An 18,154-nucleotide genomic window follows, 5' to 3' on the forward strand; every position below is an offset into this window, starting at 1 on the left:
AAGCCGAGTCTGGTGGGGGCTGGCCAGAAGCTCTGAGTTCTGCGTGGTTCTCTCTGCCCCAGAATAGCTTCTTGGCACAGGAGAAGCCTAAGCTCCACCTTGCGGCCTCGTTACCCTGTCGGAGGGAACTTTGACCATCCACAAGTTCCCAGCTTTCTTCCTGCAAATAGCCGTGTTAGAAGACCTTCCTGGGCCTGTGGACTGTCCCGGTGAGAAGGTTCGGTCTCTCGCTTGGCTTCTTTGGGGTTGTGAGAAGGAAATTATGGCAAAGCGGCACCCGGGAAATGTAGCTGCTTGGTGGTTGCGGTTCTGCAGAAACAGATTTCGGAGGTCTGGCAGAGATAGGCGCTGGCCTGCTGGGCTGAGAGAAGAGGCAACGCTCTTTTGCTGAGATTGTTAAAATCTAGCTTTTTCCCAGGAGAGGCTCGGCAGCTCTGAAGGTTTTCCGATCTTCTGCATTTATTGCAAATCATTAGAGAAAGAAAGTGGGTTGAAGGTGGAGAGAAAAAGTGCAGGGAGTGGCCCTCCTCCCCTTGAAAGCTTACAGCAGGAGTGGGCAACCTGCCGTATCCCCCCACCCACCCACAGTTCTCCTGCCTGGCCTGGATGTGGCCAGGGACGCTAGGATCTTGCTGGAGGGGCTGTAATTTGCAGCAATCGGGGGGGGGGCTGGAGAGGTCCGAGGGGCAAAGAAACACACAGGACCCATTTTACCACCCACCTCAAAGAGAAACATTCAAAGTTTTTCTTTGGGATTGGTTATTTTTAAGGTGCAAGATGGTCTCCCTTTCTGCCCCCTCCAGACTCTGCCATGCGTGTCGCCGTGATTGGAGCTGGGGTGATAGGACTGTCCACAGCCCTTTGCATCCATGACCGATGGCACTCTGCTGACCGGCCGCTGCAGGTGGAGATCTACGCGGATGAATTCAGCCCCGGCACAACCAGCGATGGGGCCGCCGGCCTTTGGCAGCCCTACCTGTATGACAAAGGAAACCCTCAAGAAACGTAAGAGCAAAGGGCCAGCTCCCCTTGCGAAGGGCGGCTGAGTTCCTCCAGGGGCTGAAGCTCACCCGCCTGGGGGCATGCCAGCTAAGGAATTCTGGGAGTTGAAGCCCACCCGTCTTCAAGGGGCAGAGGGTCAAACCCTTCCTTGGTTTTTCAGGGATTCTTTGTTGAAAAGTAAAGTGCACAGCGGATTAAATGTGAAGGGAAACATAAACAATATGAAGCTGTGACTTTTTCCCCCTTTGCCCTGGGAAAAAATTTACAATCAATCTGCTGACTGAGGAGGATCTGTGCCAACGTTCACACGTGGTTCATAACTACTGCCCCAAATGCTTCTCAGCCTTTCCAGCTGCCAACAGTTTTTTTCTCTTGCAATTTCCTAGAGCTCAGATTGAAGGAAGACGTCTGACCCTCTCTTCTTCAATATTGCAGGATCTGGAACAAAGAGACTTTCGATTATCTGCTCCAACACGTTAATTCACCAGAAGCCAAGGAGATGGGGCTCTTTCTGCTCTCTGGATACAACCTCTTCCGACAACCGGTTGCCGTAAGTGGTTGACTTAAAAATACCTGAGCTATTTTCTCAATGAAAGCATGTTCCTCTTAGGAAGGCTGGAGCAAAGTGTAAAGACAGGGATGGGAGACGCACTGGAGTTTTGCTTTCAAGGATTTTTGATCCCCCTTCCTTCCCACCGTGTAATGCAAGGAGCAAAGAGGTTTCCAGCTGGTAGGAAAATAAATTCAGGAGCTTTGCAGACAGAGAGTTCTCAATTGTGGGGCTGTGTCGCCAAGACTTCTGGCCCAAGACTTATTTTGCATTTGTGTGAGATTCTGTTTCTCCCTCGTCCCATCTGTGTGTCTTTCTTTGCAGGAGCCATCTTGGAAACATATTGTCTTGGGATTTAGGACATTGTCCCAGAAGGAGCTGGAGCTGTTCCCCGGCTACAGGTATTAGACGGCCTCTCTCTTTGGATTTGGGAACTGTTGTAGACCAGTGTTTCTCAGTCTTGGCCATTTGAAGATGGATGGACTTCCACTCTGAGAATTTGTATCCATATTTTTTTGTTTTTGTCTTCTTTTCCCCTAATTTCAGCTACGGCTGGTTCAACACAGCCCTGATCTTGGAAGGCAAAAGCTATCTCGCCTGGCTTACAAACCAGTATGTATGAGCCTCCTTTTTCCTGCTGTCTACGTTGGGCAACTCTCTGAGTTTTAGGTAGTTTGCTTTTTATTCTCGTGGTGACAGAGCTAGGAAAGCTGGTTGGGACCTTTCATGAAATCTTTCACCCATGTGGTGGCCTAGAAAGAGGAAGTGGAATCCTGGTCATTCAGCTAATAATGACTAGCTATCCTCAACCTTCCATAGTCAGAGAGACTAATACCTTGAAAATACTAGTTGTGGATGGAGAAAAGGTAGAACAGTTGCCTTTAAGCCCTGCTCCCCACCCCCACCCCCAAAGCTCAGAGCCAACAGGAGTGCCTATCAAACTCTTCTGCTGACAATCCTCCATTGCTCTTAAAAGGTTGACCTCAAGGAGGGTCCAATTCTTCCATCGGAAAATCAGGTCCTTCCAGGAGGTGAGTTGGAACATATGTGAAGCTGGCCAGGAATGGTGGAAATTGAAATCCAGCACATCTGGAAGGCACCAAGTTGAGAAGGTCGCTCTAGACCAGTGTTTCTCAGCTTGGGCAACTTGAAGATATGTAGACTTCAACTCCCAGAATCCTGGGAATTGAAGTCCATACATCTCCCAAGTTGTCTACTTGACAGATGGGTGGGGTGGGATGGGGGGGTGCCTTGTATTTCTGCAGAGCAAGAGAGGGATTGACTCTCTTACTCTCTTCTGGCAGCTGGCAGCTGAAGGAGTGGACGTGGTTGTCAACTGTACCGGGATCCGTGCCGGAGAGCTACAGACTGACCTTGAGCTCCGTCCAGGCCGAGGACAGGTCATCAAGGTGAAGCCTGAGGGAGTTGGTCAGCAGGGCTGGTGGAGTCAAGCTGGGACATATCCTAGTGGGACAGCCCACTTGGACATTGGACGTTGAGGAAGGCTGGTCTGAACCTTCCCACAAGGCCCTCAACCCTAGAGACAAACAGGCAGGGAGAGGCATGTGTCGCTTGCTGGATAGAGATGTGCAGCTCTGTTAGTTGTTTGAATTAATAAATACACACCTCTGATGACCTGGTGCTTGTCACAGCAAACCAGGAGAAAGCAGAGAAATTGTTTCTTCGGGCTGTGCATTTGCAGGCTAAACCAGCACTCCATCTGGCTCCTTCCTGACCTTCATGCTTATTCTGGACCTCTAGGTTGATGCCCCCTGGGTGAAGCACTTCATCCTCACCCATGACCTCGAAGCTGGCATCTACAAGGAGCCCTACATCATCCCTGGGTAAGGAAAATGCAGTGGAGAGTGGTGGAGTTATCAAGGTGGATCCAGCCATGGTGGGAAGTGGACCAAGAGATGTTCCAGCTGCGTCTCTAGGGATCAAGTCTTCTCCCTCTGTTGGAATCCGGTGATCCAGTATTCTTGAGATTGAAGGGAGGTTCCCACCATCTTCTGCTGATATCCTTCCATGAGAAGCGAACACAGTTTGACCCCAAACTTCCTCTAACTTGGTGGTTTCCAGTGGGTGGGACTCTGTGCTGGTTCAGCCGGATGAGAGCTGTAACCTAACACACCTGGAGGACAACAGACTGAGGAAGGAGGCCCATTCTGAAGGTGGGAGGAGGTCAGATCCTCCATCCTACCTCTTAGCACTCCTCTGACTTAAAATAGTTCAAGACTGACTGTTCCTCCCTCCTCTGCTCTTTGCAGGAGCCGTGTAGTGACCTTGGGGGGCATATTTCAGCTGGGGAACTGGAGTACAAAGAACGATCCCGAGGACCATAGAAACATTTGGGAAGGATGCTGCAAGTTGTTGCCCAGCCTCCAGGTAGATCATCTCACCCCAGGTGGGCCAAGGCTGTCGCGAGAAACACCTGCGCTCTCCCCATTTCCCTAGGCCCGGAAGGAAGTCCCCGTGGCAGCTCCTCCAGGGTTTTTGGTGCCCCACAGCCTAAAGGAACATTGGGGAAGAATCTCTGGGGTCTGCCTCTGAGAATAAGCTGCTGAACGTATTTCTTCCAGAAAGCCAAGATAGTTGAAGAATGGAGTGGTTTACGCCCATCGCGCCCTAAAGTCCGGCTAGAACATGAGACCATTCGCCATGGGACGCTCCGATGCGAGGTAGCCGTTTTTCTGAACGAAGAGGATTTCAGGAATTGTTCCAGATTCAGAGTCCTGCATCTCATCTGCTTCTGGGCTTTGAAGTTCCCATTCTTTCTCTTCCAGGTGATTCACAATTACGGTCATGGAGGGTTCGGGCTCACCATTCACTGGGGGTGTGCCATGGAAGCAGCCAAACTCTTTGGGAAGATCCTAGAAGGCCAGAAGTTGACCAAGCCACTTCGGGCCAACCTTTGAACAAGGGCAAAGGTGTAGGACACCCGTCTGTGTCGATCTATTTTTCTTCTTTCCACCTCACAAGGAGGAACTAATCTTGCCGAATTTGGGAGTCCAGTTCCTTAAGACTATTTATAACTGAGGCCCTCACTTTGAATGTCTATACAGGGTAAATAAGACTTTACTCTGGTTAGTAAGGCGTCCCAAGGTTGTGGAGCTGTTCCATTTTTCTTTTATCTTGATTTGGGGTTTTGGTACAAAAAACACCCTCATGAATGTTGGGTTTTATTCATAGAGAGGAGATGAACAAATGTGTTCAAGCAGAGGGCAAACAACCATCTGAAATAGTTATTTTTGGATTTTTAAAGAGGCAGGAGGCTGCCCCCCCCCCTTCCGCTCTGTGGGTTCATACAAGTTTCTCTTATGCTTTTTTTCTCAAATAACAACTATATCTGCTTCCCGATCCATGTTCTCTTTGCTTCTGGTTTCTAGTGGAGTTGTCCTCTATTAAAACTTACAAAATACTTTGAAAGCATGTTTGACTGAGTCTTTATTTACGTTTACTCATTACTTTCTTAGCTAACCTCTTTTTTATCTCTTTAAAAATGCTCAGCATTGTGAGGATCGGCTCCAGTAAGCTCATTACTTAGAGTGAGATTGTCCCTCTGAATAAATCGGGATGACATCTCCAGCTGCTTTCCACTGATTTTCATGCTGGATTTTGCAGCCCCAGCTGCAAACTTCCAGAAAAGGAAAGACTCTCCCTTAGGGCACTAGAGCTGTAGTGAGTTTTCACCTGATGGGGGACACTTCCTTGGGGGGACGCAATTCCTATTTTTGAGGGAGTGAGAATGCCGTAATCCTCTTCCTTATGAAAAACTATTCATTTATTCAGCATAAAATATCCAGTGTGGAATTGCCCTACCTAATGGTGTGCAATTAACGGAGACAGGAGAATATCGTACAAGAAGCTCAGGATACAGAAATCTTGAGAACAGGCATCACAGTTAGAAACTGTACATTCAAACATAGCAGACATTTAAACAATACTGGCCGCCCCCAGCCCCAAATACTGAAAAATACAAATACCATTCAACACAGCATATACAGCAAACTCTCCCCAAAGCTTTGCCAGTTAAGGAACTGGAGAACCCACAGAGTCCCAAACACCACAACTGAATGTCAAATAGCATTTTTGCTTCTTTTTTAATGAATACACCAACCGAGCTTTATGTGTTTAGAGTCCTATCTTTGTTACATATGTTGGTGATTTTCTGGTATTAAAATGTTCCTCGAATATGAGAAGGCCAAAACTTATGTCAGACAGGAAAAAAAAGTGACAGCATAAATTTCCAGCTCAACAATCAAAAGCTTGCAAAGTTGGCTCGTATCGCCAGGGAGAAATCTAATCAATTTAAATAGCCTGCAATTCAGTTTGGAAGAGACAAACTCTTCTTGATCATCATTTTTGTGTCGGCAAAAAGCTGGTCTACCTGTACAAATCATTTGTACAACTAGCAGAACCTATGTACATTTTTTAGTAGCAGTTGGAAAATGTTTTGAAATAACCACATCCCAGAAAGCCACTCGGGGACATCTCTGAAGATATCCATCGAAATAGAATAGAATTCTTTATTGGCCGAGTGTGATGGGACACACAAGGAATGAAACCATCTTAGTAGAAGCCACATAGCCCTAAACATGTTAGAAGTTGCCCGCACATGCCTCTGGCACACACACACACACACTTCATAGCTATCGAAGTACAGCCTCCTTACAAACCATCCGAGGCTTCCCAGTGCAGATACGACGTCCAGATGATGTCTTTCACCTTAGCTGAGCCAGTCAAAGACCACAAGTCACGGCAGAGAAGACATGCCTCTGAACAGAAGGAGAAATGAGGAGGGATGTCTAGCAATGGGGCCCTCTTCTCCTCCCGTCTATGAACCTTTGGCATTTGAGGGGTGCCCAGTGACAGAAAGAGGATGGCTAAGCTGGATGTCTTGGGATGACCACCACCAGGACCTGTAGTCATTCTTAGGCCTCTCTGTTGGGGAAGGTGGATATGAACCAAAAGGAACCATCACCATTGCATAAAAAAGTGATCTAGCTTGACTGGACAGAACCTGCTCCCTTCCGTTTTACTGGATGAACCTAAATTCTTCAACTGAAAAAGAGAATATTTCCTGTTATTACCTCACCGTGCATCATTTGGTGAACTTACAGATGTTTGCTCCTCCAGTTGCCTCCTGAGAAAAACACTTCAGTCTATGGGTCACCTGGGGGGGGGGAGTTTTCTGCTGCACACTCTTCCTTTGGAGACAGGGCAGTCACAGCCGTATGCTGTGTGTCCAAATTTCCGTGGTTTTTTTTTTGTTTTTTTATGCAGGATTGACTTCAATATCCAAGGAAGTTCTCCATCAGTGAGAGGAACAGCATTTATCTGAATGCCTCTCCGCCCTCACAATCCCAGTTGCCAAGGAGATTCAGCTAAATTAGTAAAGGTCTGTGGGCCTTGACAGTTCATGGTGACAGAAAGAGTGCAAGGCTGACGATCAAGTCACAAGTGTGTGTGTGAGCTGCTCTAGGCGTGAGTACACATACATATGAACCTGTTTGCTTCTCAGGGTTGAAGACATCAGACTGAAAAGCGGAGTCCTTGAAGGCAGGGGGATTGCTTGTGTGAGATGAAGACGCTCACTTGGCAACAAGAACAAAGCCTGGCCCTCTTGTTATCTGTGTCCACCGTGACAAACGTAGTAGAAATTTGCGGCTAGATCTTTCCATGGTTATATCACATCCCTCCTCAATGCACACAAACACACACACACTTTCATCTCCCAGATGGAATGCCTCTCCTTGCACGTGGGGGTGGTGAAGATGCAAGCAACAAAGGATCCGGGACAGGTTGACCATCCCTTCTTTGGGCCGAGGATGGTGGTGAGATATTGCACTTCTCAGGTGTTGGGACTTGACTTCCTCTAGGTGGGGCAATCACCCCTGAGAGCCAGAGTTCGATTGGGGGACGCCGCGCCCGAACATCTCCTGCCCCCACTCCTTGTGGGTGGACTCCTGGAGGCCGCGGCCTCTGGTTTCGATGGGAAGCAAGCAGGAGGCCAAAGCTGCCAAGATGCAGCACCCGCTATAAACGATCAGCGTCAGATAGACCGAAGACTCCAGCATTACCTGGAAAGGGAGGCAGAAGATCAGCCAGACTGGTGTCCTTGCCAGGCTTCAGACAAAAAAAGACCCTCGAGGCTTGGTCAAATCCCCCAGGGCTAAATTAGGTTGGATGGACGAGCCGAGCTTTTGGCTGTGGGTGGTTGGGGTCTTGGAACTTTGCAACAATATTGTGACAAAGATGATGTCTCCCTATTCAGAGCAGTCTAGGTGGATGAGGCGCAAATACAGGGAACTGCCCGGCTTGTATCTGAAGAGTGCCAAACTGACATGGCAGACAACCTCATTGTGATATTTGGTCTTTCGGGTGTGTCCCCACAATTGTGTTATTGAAGGGTCTTTAGAAACATATATTGCGGAAGGAGAAGAAGCCTAAAGAGCCTCTCATGCGCCGGGAGGGGTTGAGGTAAATCTAGCATGGACATCCAGGTTCTGCTATTGCATCGCTAGAGCTTCCCTTCAGAAGGTCACCAGGATCTCTGATTCATTGACATGTCCTGGGACAAGCCTGGGTAAAAGAAGCCCTGAATGGCCACTAGGAGACGTCCTTCCTTTACCTGCGCAATGAAGGGTGTGATGAGGGCGCCAACTCTGGCCACTCCGCTGCATGTCCCCAGGCCCAGGGCACGGGTGGCGGTTGGGTAGACCTATTGGGAAAGCCATGACCACCTTGAGGCCCGCTGCCCACCCCTTTGCTTGCTGCAGCCGGCGGTCACTTGGCCGAGCCCTCTCCCTGGGAAGCTCCAGCAGAGTCTCAACCGGATGAGGAGTGCCTTCCCTCCTTCCTACCTCGGGGGTGTAAACATACGCAGCCTGGAACCCTCCCGAAATAAAGGCCCTGGCAACGAAGAGCAGCACGGTGAGCATCTTCCTGTACCAAGAGAAGGTGGCTTGCTTTCACGAGACCCAGCACACGGGCCAGGGTCATTCCCTTGTAGTCCTATGGAGCCACCCCAATGGGGTGGCTCCCCACTTCTCTGGGTCCCCCAAACTCACCTTCCAACACAGAGGAAGAGCAGGAGGCTGCAGAAGGAGAAGACCAGAAAGGAGAGCGCCATCGTCTTCTTCCGGCCAATCCGGTCAATCACCCACAAGGTCACAAGAACCCCTGGAGGAGAAGGAGAAGAGGAGCCTCAAGGCCATTTCGCCACCACCAGTGTCCGGGTGGGAGCGCGAATCCTTCCAGGTTGCAGGAGGAACGGAGTCACCTTCAACACGGGAGTGTCTGGCCAGCCACTGGTTCCAGGCTGGTTTATCAACTTTTCTGAACTTGCTGGCCAAGTCAGACCAAAGGACCTGGCTTCTCTAGCAGGCTTATTCCACTTCCCTTCCCTCTCCCCCAGAGCCATTCCTAAGAGCAGAGTTTGCGTGTGCTGCACACGTCTCTCCAGGGTGACAGCACCACATCAGAAGGTTTCAGTGACGTCAAAGGGAGAGCTCTCCTTTCTCCTGACTGCACTTCCAACCTCCTTAAAGGGCTTTGGGAGAGCGAGGCGGGGGCATCAAGACCACAATCACTATTTCAATAGAAATGAGGGGAAACAACCCAAGTATTTTTTTTGTCAGAGGCCAATATTTATTCTTAAATTATTTTAGCATCTTGGGAAATGCAGCTAAGTTAAAGTATATGTTGGCAGCATGTCAGCTGTAATGGGGCATGAGGTAGAGAGCCAGGTACCCGTTGGATTCACACTGGGCACCTTATTCCTGAAAGGACGAAGGAAGGGGAGGGTCACAATATGACAACACAAGCTCCTCCTTGCGTTCCAGTATCGTGCCACCACTTGCCCCTCCCCCAGTTGGGCACCCATGCCCCCCCCATCTCCTTTCCCAAGGTCTACCTGGGAACTCGGAGAGGGTGGTCCAGAGCAGATCAATGTAGTCCTTTTCCGTCAGAATTTCACACGCCAGGCTGCATTTTGCCTTCACTGTCTTCCTCCTGCTGGACACTTGGATGGAGCAAGGAGAAAGGGGGGGGGGAGAAGGAAATGAGGTCTTGAGCTCCCACCCCTTTGCTGGAGAGCCAGCCTTGTGCCCCTGTGCTCTTTTGCTCCCTGTTGGCAGAATCCCCCTCACCTGACCACCATCACCATGGTCAAACCACCAGCCCACCCGGTGCAAACTTTAGGGCAGCTGTGCCCTGGGAAATGCTCATGCAAGTCATCCTTCCAGGTACTGAGGGGGGCTGCTACCCATCCCAGCAGGCCCCTGGCTGAATGGACATCTTGTCAATGCTCCTTCTTGATCTCAACTGAGGGACCAGGTAGAAACATCCATTGAATAATATCTGGGCATTCCGGGCTCTGGGCGTATCCTCTCCCCACTCTGTCTGACTCACAGCTGCAAAGGTCTCCTGCTTGGAATAGCTCCGTGGTCAGCAGGACGAGGCCGTAGTAAGAAAAGGCATTGGAGAACCTGCGAAGAGGAAAGGAAAAATCTTCAGGCAATGAGATGCTCTGAAAAGGAAGCATAAAAGAACAGCGGTGCTGTGTAAAACCGTTCTCTGCTCCCAAGAGAGAGGAACTACACCGCCCAGTCTCATTTCACTGGAGAGGAACTGAGATGGTCCCTGGAAGTTCTACGCCTGTCTTGTACCAAAGTTAAACTCTGATTTAATCCACCTCCTGGGATATTTTAGCAAACAGCTGCTTTACTTACTTCTTACTGCTGTATGTCTGTTTCTCCATTCATGTTTTTACTAGTTAAAAGGTCTTGGTCAATTTATCAGGGGTAAACCTTCCCAGTTTATCTTACCAGATAAACCACAGCAGAAGTGTGGTCAGTCTGAACTGTGGCGTGAATAAGTCCCTCATTTTCCCTCGATCTTCCTGTTTGGAAACAATAATCGACTGTTCAGTGTTGTCTGAACAAACAGCAAGAAGTCAGGTGCAAAAGTGCAGCTCCAGCGTCTCTTGGGTAACACTAGAACTGGAAGTCACACAGGCAAGGATCCCAGATCTGAGATTTATTGAACGAGTGAGGAATGCAGTTAAAAAAGTTTGCCAGCAACTGGCAAGTATGAAACACAAGCCCTGTTTGTGATGAAATCCAGGTTCAAATGCAATATCTGTTTTTTTCCTGCTGATGCCTGTCTTTGGATTTACTGCTGGTGGGAAGTTTTCTCAGCAGTTTAGAGAAAGGTGGGGTAGAAAATTAGTCAAACCAAACCATCATTAAGACAAGTCGTTCCCATCCCTTCCTCCCCAAGACTTGAGACGGCCATGAAGGCCTTTCTCCAAACTCACCTGCCTAGACATAATCAACTTCCCCAGAGGCATCGGGGCACCATTCTCAGTTGCAATCCTTTTCAAGGTAGCAATGGCCTTTTCCTGGTTACCGGTTAACACATCGTATCGGGCGCTTTCTGGCAGCCACTGCAGGAGACGAGGAAGGCCACAAGTTGTTGCGTAACTCAGCTTTCCCCAACCTGATCCCCAGCCTCCTATCTTGTCAAACCTGCCAGCTGAAAGCAAAGTGGGGTAGTAATCCAATACTTCTTAAGGACGTGAGGCTGGGGAGCATCCCAAAGGCTTAGATTATCTAACTACCAAGCAAGAAAGGTCATCTCAGTGCAGAAGGCTAATGTGCATCCGTTGCCAGAGACTCTGATCCCAGAAAGAATACGTACAAAACACAAGATGGCAAACAGCATAAGAGGGACGGCTGAAAGGATGAGTAGCCATCGCCAGCCAAGGGTGGGCATCACAAACACCGCAAGGAGGACTTCAAAGACAGTTCCGATGGCCCAGAAGACCTGTCCGTGGAAAGGAGGAAAAAACAGGAAGGATTATTCGAATGGATGAGTTCCATCTTAGCAGATTGAATTAATTGCCTCCGCTTTTGATGGCCATCATCTCTGGAAAAATCTGTTCTTCGTGACTTGTTCACATGGAACATTCCCAACTGATGTGGTTGCTTTGGAGCCACAAACGTCCCGGTAGTAAAATGTGACACCAACTCATCCAATGACAGACTCTGAAATCTCTACTCCTCAGCCTTTCATTTTGGATTTCTCTGACATCTGAAAACTGACTTTTCTTCACTCACCTCAATCAGCAATATGCACTTTGCTCTGGATTTCATGGGGAGGAATTCTGCATATAGCGTTACCCTGGAAAGAATAAAAGTATCAAAGAGGTAGTTTGCAAAGTTACAACAACGTGGGTCCTGATATCCAGTAAAACTGTTGACTTTTTATTGAAACTCCAGTGAGAGCTTTCAAAACAGCTTTATTCTGACTTGGTGATGGATTCAGAATTGGGTAGGAAGATGGCGGCCATTTCAAGCAAGCCTCTCCAAAGTCCAGATTGTGGTTGGACAAAGGAAGGGTATACTCACGACTGAGGGACGCCTCCAATCCCAAATCCCACCAAGCCCCTCAGGACCAAGATCCAACTGTAAACTGGTGCAAATCCACTAAGGACTCCATAATACAATGTCCAGAGCACGCTGATCTTCAGCCCCTGCACAGAATGAAGAGACACAAAGAAAAGAAAATTTACTGCTTTCCCCTTAGTGGTCACCTGCAGAATATGTAGCAGATAACCCCTGACCCTGTAAATGGGATTGAAGATGGGAATTTCAGAGGACTGAAGTGGTAGGTCATACATCTAGAAGGATGCTAAGCTGAGTAATGTTGGCTTAGTATTTCAGGGGACAAATAGCAAATATCCCAGAGGCACGTGGGAGACTTACGGTTTTTCTGCCATATTGGTCTGAAATATTTCCCCACAGTGTGGAACTGAACATCATCCCCAGGAAAACCACCTGCAAGGAATGGACAAAATGCATTTGCTAAGTGCAAGCTGAAATGGGGGTTTTCCAGGAAGACTTCCTAATGATAAAGGAACAAGATGCTTAGCAAAGAGATATTCCCCAGACTCTCTGCACAACAATTTTACAGGAACCCTTGCCACGTCTACCAACTTATTGATGTATTTGAATGTATTTCCCACCCAGGTCCAATGGTCTCCTTCTCGGAGCTTTAAAAATCACAGGAGATGATAAAGGATAGAAAGTACCAGTAAAGAAGATGGAGAAGGGTAGAAGGATCAGTTAAGTTAGCACACTTTAAAAATATCAATACAACATTGTGGGGTGTAGGTGAAATACATTTATCAGGCCAAACATGACAAATGCTTAATCACTTTTAACTCATTAAATTCAGTCTCTTATATATTTAAATGTATTGATAATCTTCCATAGGCCCATAACTTCACAGAATGGAGTTATCTGGAGGGAATCACCAGTGCAATTCTGTGCATGGGATATAACAAACACCACCGTAACAGTTCTCAATGCTGCAACCTCTTGTAAGTTAATGAGGAAAACAAACTCTTTATTCCCTGAAAACAATAAAGTAGCTTCCTTTCAGACATTGTCACAAACACCTTTGGTGGCCAAGTCCTAGATCCAAGCTGCTGAAATTAATTAGAGCAGGCCAAGATTTTCAGCAGATGTTATTGTCGTCTTGTTCCAAAAAGTAAACTGAGAATCAAATCTAATACTGAAATTCAGCCTGTGGGGTGTGACTCAATGGGTCTGACATCCTAAGAAGCATACATAAGAATGGCTTCAGTTTACTTCTAGCAATGCCAAGAATTTTGACGCTCCCTGTATTATTAAGCTTGCTCGCTGAAAACAGTGGGGCTTTCCCCCCCCTGTGTTAACATCCCACAGCAACAAGGGGAAACCCCTTAGAGAATACAGGAGGAGCTGTGTGGTATTTTCCTACCGATGTGAGCAACGCAACCTGCCAGGTGGGTAATCGCCACTCACAATGAAGCTGAGGTGCCAAGATGCTCAGAATCATCATTTCCATGGCATCAGCCATCTGGAAGAAAAAGGAGATAATATTATAATATTTGCCAAAATCCTTCAGAACCAACATGCCCCTTTATGTAGGTCTCCAAACCGACGTGCCCCATTATGTAGGACTTCAACTCTCAGAATTTGCCAGTCAGCCATGGGAGCTGAAGTCTATAAGTCTTAAAAGTTGCCAAGTTTGGAGCCCCCTATCTAAGTGGACCTGTCAAGATAAACACAGTCTTGCTTTGATCTAATACTTTCCAAGAACCCATCAAGAATGGTAGTTCCATCTACTTGCCCATGCTAAGCCAGTCAGAATGGAGAGTTTCCACTGGAACTTGCCAAACCCAATAGCTTCCACCACGTCTTCCACCATGAAAGTATCTGAAAGGGAGATAAGTATGCCAGGAAACAACGTGATTTCACCCACCATCCCATTTCCAGGTTGCTTTCATGTCCTGACCTGCCCATGCTCACTTTGCTTTTTTCTCAAGGTGATCTACTCACCATCAGTTGGGTTGGCGAAGTCCTTTGGCACAATTCCTCCATCTTCCAACTCTACAGCTTCTAAGTCAGTCTGGACACCCTCAATCTGAACTTCGTGCTCTCCTGACACAGCATCCTCTTCGGAACGGTTGCTTTCTCCTGTCCGACGGAACTTGACAACCCTGGCAAGGTGGAAAAGATTCTGTGGAGATTGGAAGAAACCAGAGTCTGCACACCTGGTTGAGCATCTCTGTTGGTACCCGACCTAAGCTGAGGTCTTTTTGACTGGGTGTCAAATTTGCAGGGAAAGATTCTATCTTTGTCTGAAGGAAGTTGTGCCAAAGGGCGTCTTAGAAGTGATAGCTCCTGAAGTCGAAGAAATATGCCAGCTATTTAATGGTGAAGGATCTTGATAGTTTGCCAGAAACTAAATCTGTTTCCCTGTGTAGATGGCAAAGAGTCCAGCAAGGTCACTAGGTGCTGGGAATGCAAATATATCTGCGATCTCAGACAATGACACTTTGGCTCCCAGCTGGCTAAATAAATACATTTGACACACATAAATAGAAAGAGCCTGCTGTGGTTGCTTTGAAAAGGATGTAGAGAGACTAAAAAGTATCTCAAAGAGAATATTTCATATTTCTTCAACTGAGAAACAGCCCTTGGAAACATCAGCTCTTTGAGCTAGGAGCTCTTGGGACAGGGATTACAAGGATAAACATTCCAATGGAAGACTGTCTCTATAGCTCAATGCTGAACTGTGGAGTTCCTGGTGTTCTCTGAGGTTGGTGGTTTCCTTGCAGACATTTCATCACCTAACTAGGTAACATCATCAGTGCTAAGGATAAACACCATTCTGTCACCTGCATCTGAAATCATCATGACCAGAAATGTTTCCCACCCTAATTTTTGAGCACACGCAGAACCCAGAGCCTGCAAAGGACTGTAGGCCTTGCATGCTTCCCATCTGTGGTTGTTCTTCACGCTTTGCCCATTCATATTTTATCAGCATCAATTATGCAAGAAGCTGACAGACAGACTGACCGCTTTTAGCAACAAGGGAGCTTCCATTTGCAGAGTGGAAAAGGAGGGCAAGTGCTTTATGGAGACCCCTACCCAGAAATGTTAGGCTACCCTGATCAGACTACCAGGCCTAAAGCACCTTTACAGCATTGTGGGAGTGACCAATTCTGTACCTCCATGACAGTCCACTTGCAGGTTAGGGAATCCATAAATCTTATCCATTTTCAAATCTTAAAACTGGACACTTCCTCACCTCCTTCATTTCCCAAAGCAAAGTGGGCTGTGGCTATCGCAGTGTAGCTTGGCCTACAGAGAGGATCTCGAATGAAGAAAAGGGCAGGACGGATTCCCAGAGCTGAATCAGGCCCTTCTGGTTCTACCTTGAGATTTTTTGGGGGAAGGGAGGGAGAGCTTTGAGCAATGCCAGATCCTGGTTCCCTGAAAGGGTGAGATTTCAGGAACGGTGCCCTGCTTTCTACTCACTACAGAAGCTTTCCAGAGACTCTCTTTCTGGGATGGGAAGCATCTTTTAGAAAGTAAGACACTGCCTGCCAGCACTAACCGGAGCTGGAATAAAAGAAAACAGAGCCATCCCACGAATATCAGGGAGGAAGTGTGCTTAAATAGGATTTGCCTAGCAAAGCTCTTGGCTGCCTGAGATGCCTCTGTGGGATGCATTTGTATGCACTGAAGCACCTCACAACTCTGAAAGGAGCTAATTAAGCTGACATGTGAAAGGTGTTTAAAAGGCTCCTTCGCCCAGAAAAATCTTGCAATTTGATCTGTGCCTGATCCACCAGCCAGCAGTCAGCAAAATAAAGGTTATTTCTTGACAGAGCCAAACAATCACAAAGAGAAATTCAGATTCCTGCAAATGTGTGGGTGTCTCTCCTCACCACACGTATCTGAGGAGGAAGCATAAACTACCCCCCCCCCACTTCTGCCTAACAATGCCATACATATTCTCCCAAGTCTTTCAAAGCCATCCTCCTCCTCCTCTCCCCTCCTCCCCCTCCCCCTCAGTGGATCTCTCTGCAAAACCTGTATTTGCAGAAGAAAGCAGAGGAATTCCTAGCCACCCCCATTCTTGCAGCATTCAGGAAGAGAAGGAAAAACATGTCCGGAATCTAAGATCTTAGCTTCCATGATTGCAAACATTTTGGCTGGGTCAAAATTCTGAAATTTTCCTTCAGAAAACAACACTTCCCACAAAGGCAAAGTGTTGATCCTGGGAGGATGCAAATGATGTTTTGGGCAGTCTTTCCCATGCAAGGACCCTCCAGTTGGTGGGATTACAACTCTCATCCATCAGTGATGGCTGGGAAGATCGGAGCGCTCCAGACCCAGGCCTCCGGAGGGCCCCAGCTGTGGGAGAGGGAAGGGGACCTTGTAAGCAAGGAATTCGGGGCAAGGCACAGCAGGGCTCTTTGCAACACCCCTCAAGGAACCGGGGTGCTCTTCCCACCCCGCGTTACTTACGGCAGTTGCCTTAGCTGGAACAAATCTTCCTCCATTGCAAAGGTGTGGCTGGAAGTCTCATCGCTCTTACATGGTGGGAAGAAGGAGAGAAGCAGGGATTTCAGGAGGCTGCCGAGTAGGACAGCTCCCGTTGCCACCAGCCAGCCTGCGCGATGAAAACCCAGAAGGAGGAGGAGGAGGAGGAGGAGGCGAGCTCTGAGCCAGCAGCAGCGGAGGGAGGGAGGGAGGGAGGGAGGGGGGCAGCTTGCTTGCCTTTAAATCCTCCCCCTTTTCTTGCTGGCTGCTCTCAGTTCGCTTCGCTGGCTGCAGGGCAGTCTTCCGCTTCTCTTGCAAGAGACCTTTGCAACGCCCAGGCAGGGATTATTAGAGGAAAACGTACAGCTCTTGGGGGCAAAACACCTCAGTCTAAAGACTGGAGCCCCGGTGGGGCGAAAGAGCTCCTCAGGATGGACCCAGCTCTCCAAAGCTCCCCCTACAGCTGTGGGATTCGCTGCAAGAGATGACTAAGAAGAGATTTCTTGCTGGGGTGGAGGGCTTCCTGGGTCGAGGGCTGGACATTTAAGCCACACATCTCTTCTTTCCAGGGCCAGGGGCTGAGCAAATGAGCGGTGGGGGAAGCTTCCCTTTTCTCCCTCTTCACCTACCACTCCGGTAGCCTTCCAGGGCTGGCTGATTGCAGGTGGAGTGATGGAGCTGAGTTGAACAGAACTGCAATACAAAACATTTTAGAAGTAGTAAGGAGCTAGACTCAGTTCAAAAAGGTGAATGCATGTGGTGCAGGCATGAAAAGAGGTGGGTAACAGCAAATAGAAGGAAAGAGCAGAAGGGTCAGACAAGATTCCGAGTTTCCTATAGGGAGAAGAAGCAACAGAACCTCCAGTTAGAATAAGTGTGGTTTGCGATAGCTTGGAGAAAACAACTGATGCAGTTATGATCTTACAGTCTCATGGTCAAATCCTCAATCTGAGATTAATGCACCTGCCTCAGAATGCAAAGCTTGATGGCCTCTCAGATATGTGTGTGTGTGGGGGGGGGTTCTGGAAGTTGCTCTCTTATCTGGAAGACAGAAAGCGAGGAAGGCTGCCTTCTGGCACAGTGGGAGGCTTGAAGGCAATGGATCTGTCTCAAATAAGTTGGCTTGGAGTACTTGCCAACTCAGCTTTTGGGTGTGTTGGCTCTTGCTGGGTTGAGTGACCTTCAGGCACAGGGAATCAGGAAAGCCGGTGCTGGAGGCCAAGGTGCAACTAAATAATGCACAGGGAGCCTGAAGCAATACGGTCTTGACCAGGATATTGAGTGTGTCAATCTTCTTGCCTCTGCCTGGATTGCTCTGGCTCGCTGCAAGTTTTGTCCACGATTGACAAAGATGCCTTAAATTCTAAATATAGTGGAGAATGTGGTAGTTTTTGAAATGACTCAAAACTGCTTTCCTTAATTTTTCACATGCTAATATTTTGCTTCTACCCCCTTAAATATATTTGAAGTGTTTGCTTTCAGTTGGTGTTTGGGATGCACAATTAATTGTGCAGCTTTATTGCCTGATGCTTTAGTAAGTTCCCTCTGGACTCAGGGGGCTTACTCCCATGTAGAACTACTCTCTTTAAAGCCAATGCTTTAAAAGTGCTTTGGTGCAATTAAGAAAACATCTCGAATGCTATTTTTTCTCCTTCTGCCTTCTCCTCCCGGGACAAAAAGATGCCCTCCTCCTGTTATCTTTCAGAGAAGTTGC

The 18,154-nt window shown here is 48.0% G+C and overlaps 2 protein-coding genes across 3 annotated transcripts; one reads left to right on the plus strand and one right to left on the minus strand.

Moving 5' to 3' along the window:
* Nucleotides 1–71: 71 nt before the first annotated feature.
* Nucleotides 72–4,981, plus strand: DAO (D-amino acid oxidase). 2 transcript variants are annotated; one of them, XM_039362677.1, is made up of 11 exons: nt 72–209; nt 804–1,005; nt 1,438–1,552; nt 1,877–1,953; nt 2,099–2,164; nt 2,529–2,583; nt 2,857–2,961; nt 3,314–3,396; nt 3,823–3,940; nt 4,135–4,233; nt 4,339–4,981. In XM_039362677.1, exons 2-11 carry the CDS (start codon nt 812–814, stop codon nt 4,468–4,470), a joined length of 1,044 nt encoding a protein of 347 aa, XP_039218611.1. In that variant the 5' UTR covers nt 72–209; nt 804–811; the 3' UTR covers nt 4,471–4,981. The 2 variants fall into 2 exon arrangements, with proteins under 2 accessions (XP_039218611.1, XP_039218610.1); XM_039362676.1 differs by having other exon boundaries at nt 80–217.
* A 111-nt stretch (nt 4,982–5,092) lies between these two features.
* LOC120316733 (SV2 related protein) lies at nt 5,093–16,624 on the minus strand. The gene is made up of 16 exons (XM_039362675.1): nt 16,426–16,624; nt 13,945–14,105; nt 13,736–13,821; nt 13,364–13,462; nt 12,325–12,396; nt 11,968–12,092; nt 11,677–11,740; nt 11,258–11,383; nt 10,875–11,003; nt 10,384–10,457; nt 9,968–10,044; nt 9,471–9,578; nt 8,626–8,737; nt 8,419–8,500; nt 8,187–8,276; nt 5,093–7,635 (listed from the first exon to the last, which is right to left on the minus strand). The coding sequence occupies exons 1-16, from the start codon at nt 16,458–16,460 to the stop codon at nt 7,444–7,446; spliced, it is 1,632 nt and encodes a 543-aa protein (XP_039218609.1). The 5' UTR covers nt 16,461–16,624; the 3' UTR covers nt 5,093–7,443.
* Nucleotides 16,625–18,154: the final 1,530 nt, after the last annotated feature.

The sequence above is a fragment of the Crotalus tigris genome, unplaced genomic scaffold, assembly GCF_016545835.1.
Source record: "Crotalus tigris isolate CLP2741 ecotype Arizona unplaced genomic scaffold, ASM1654583v1 scf7180000019478.12717781048:2074007, whole genome shotgun sequence".
NCBI classification, from domain to species: domain Eukaryota; kingdom Metazoa; phylum Chordata; class Lepidosauria; order Squamata; family Viperidae; genus Crotalus; species Crotalus tigris.

Coding starts and splice junctions, on each gene's coding strand:
- DAO (XM_039362677.1), top strand. CDS start 812: ATGCGTGTCGCCGTGATTGGAGCTGGGGTGATAGGACTGTCCACAGCC. Junction 1,553..1,876: donor TCTTCCGACAACCGGTTGCC/GTAAGTGGTTGA, acceptor CTTTCTTTGCAG/GAGCCATCTTGGAAACATAT. Junction 4,234..4,338: donor ATGGGACGCTCCGATGCGAG/GTAGCCGTTTTT, acceptor TTTCTCTTCCAG/GTGATTCACAATTACGGTCA.
- LOC120316733 (XM_039362675.1), bottom strand. CDS start 16,460: ATGGAGGAAGATTTGTTCCAGCTAAGGCAACTGCC. Junction 11,741..11,967: donor ATTGGAGGCGTCCCTCAGTC/GTGAGTATACCC, acceptor TATTCTTTCCAG/GGTAACGCTATATGCAGAAT. Junction 10,045..10,383: donor CTTCTGCTGTGGTTTATCTG/GTAAGATAAACT, acceptor TCCTCTTCGCAG/GTTCTCCAATGCCTTTTCTT.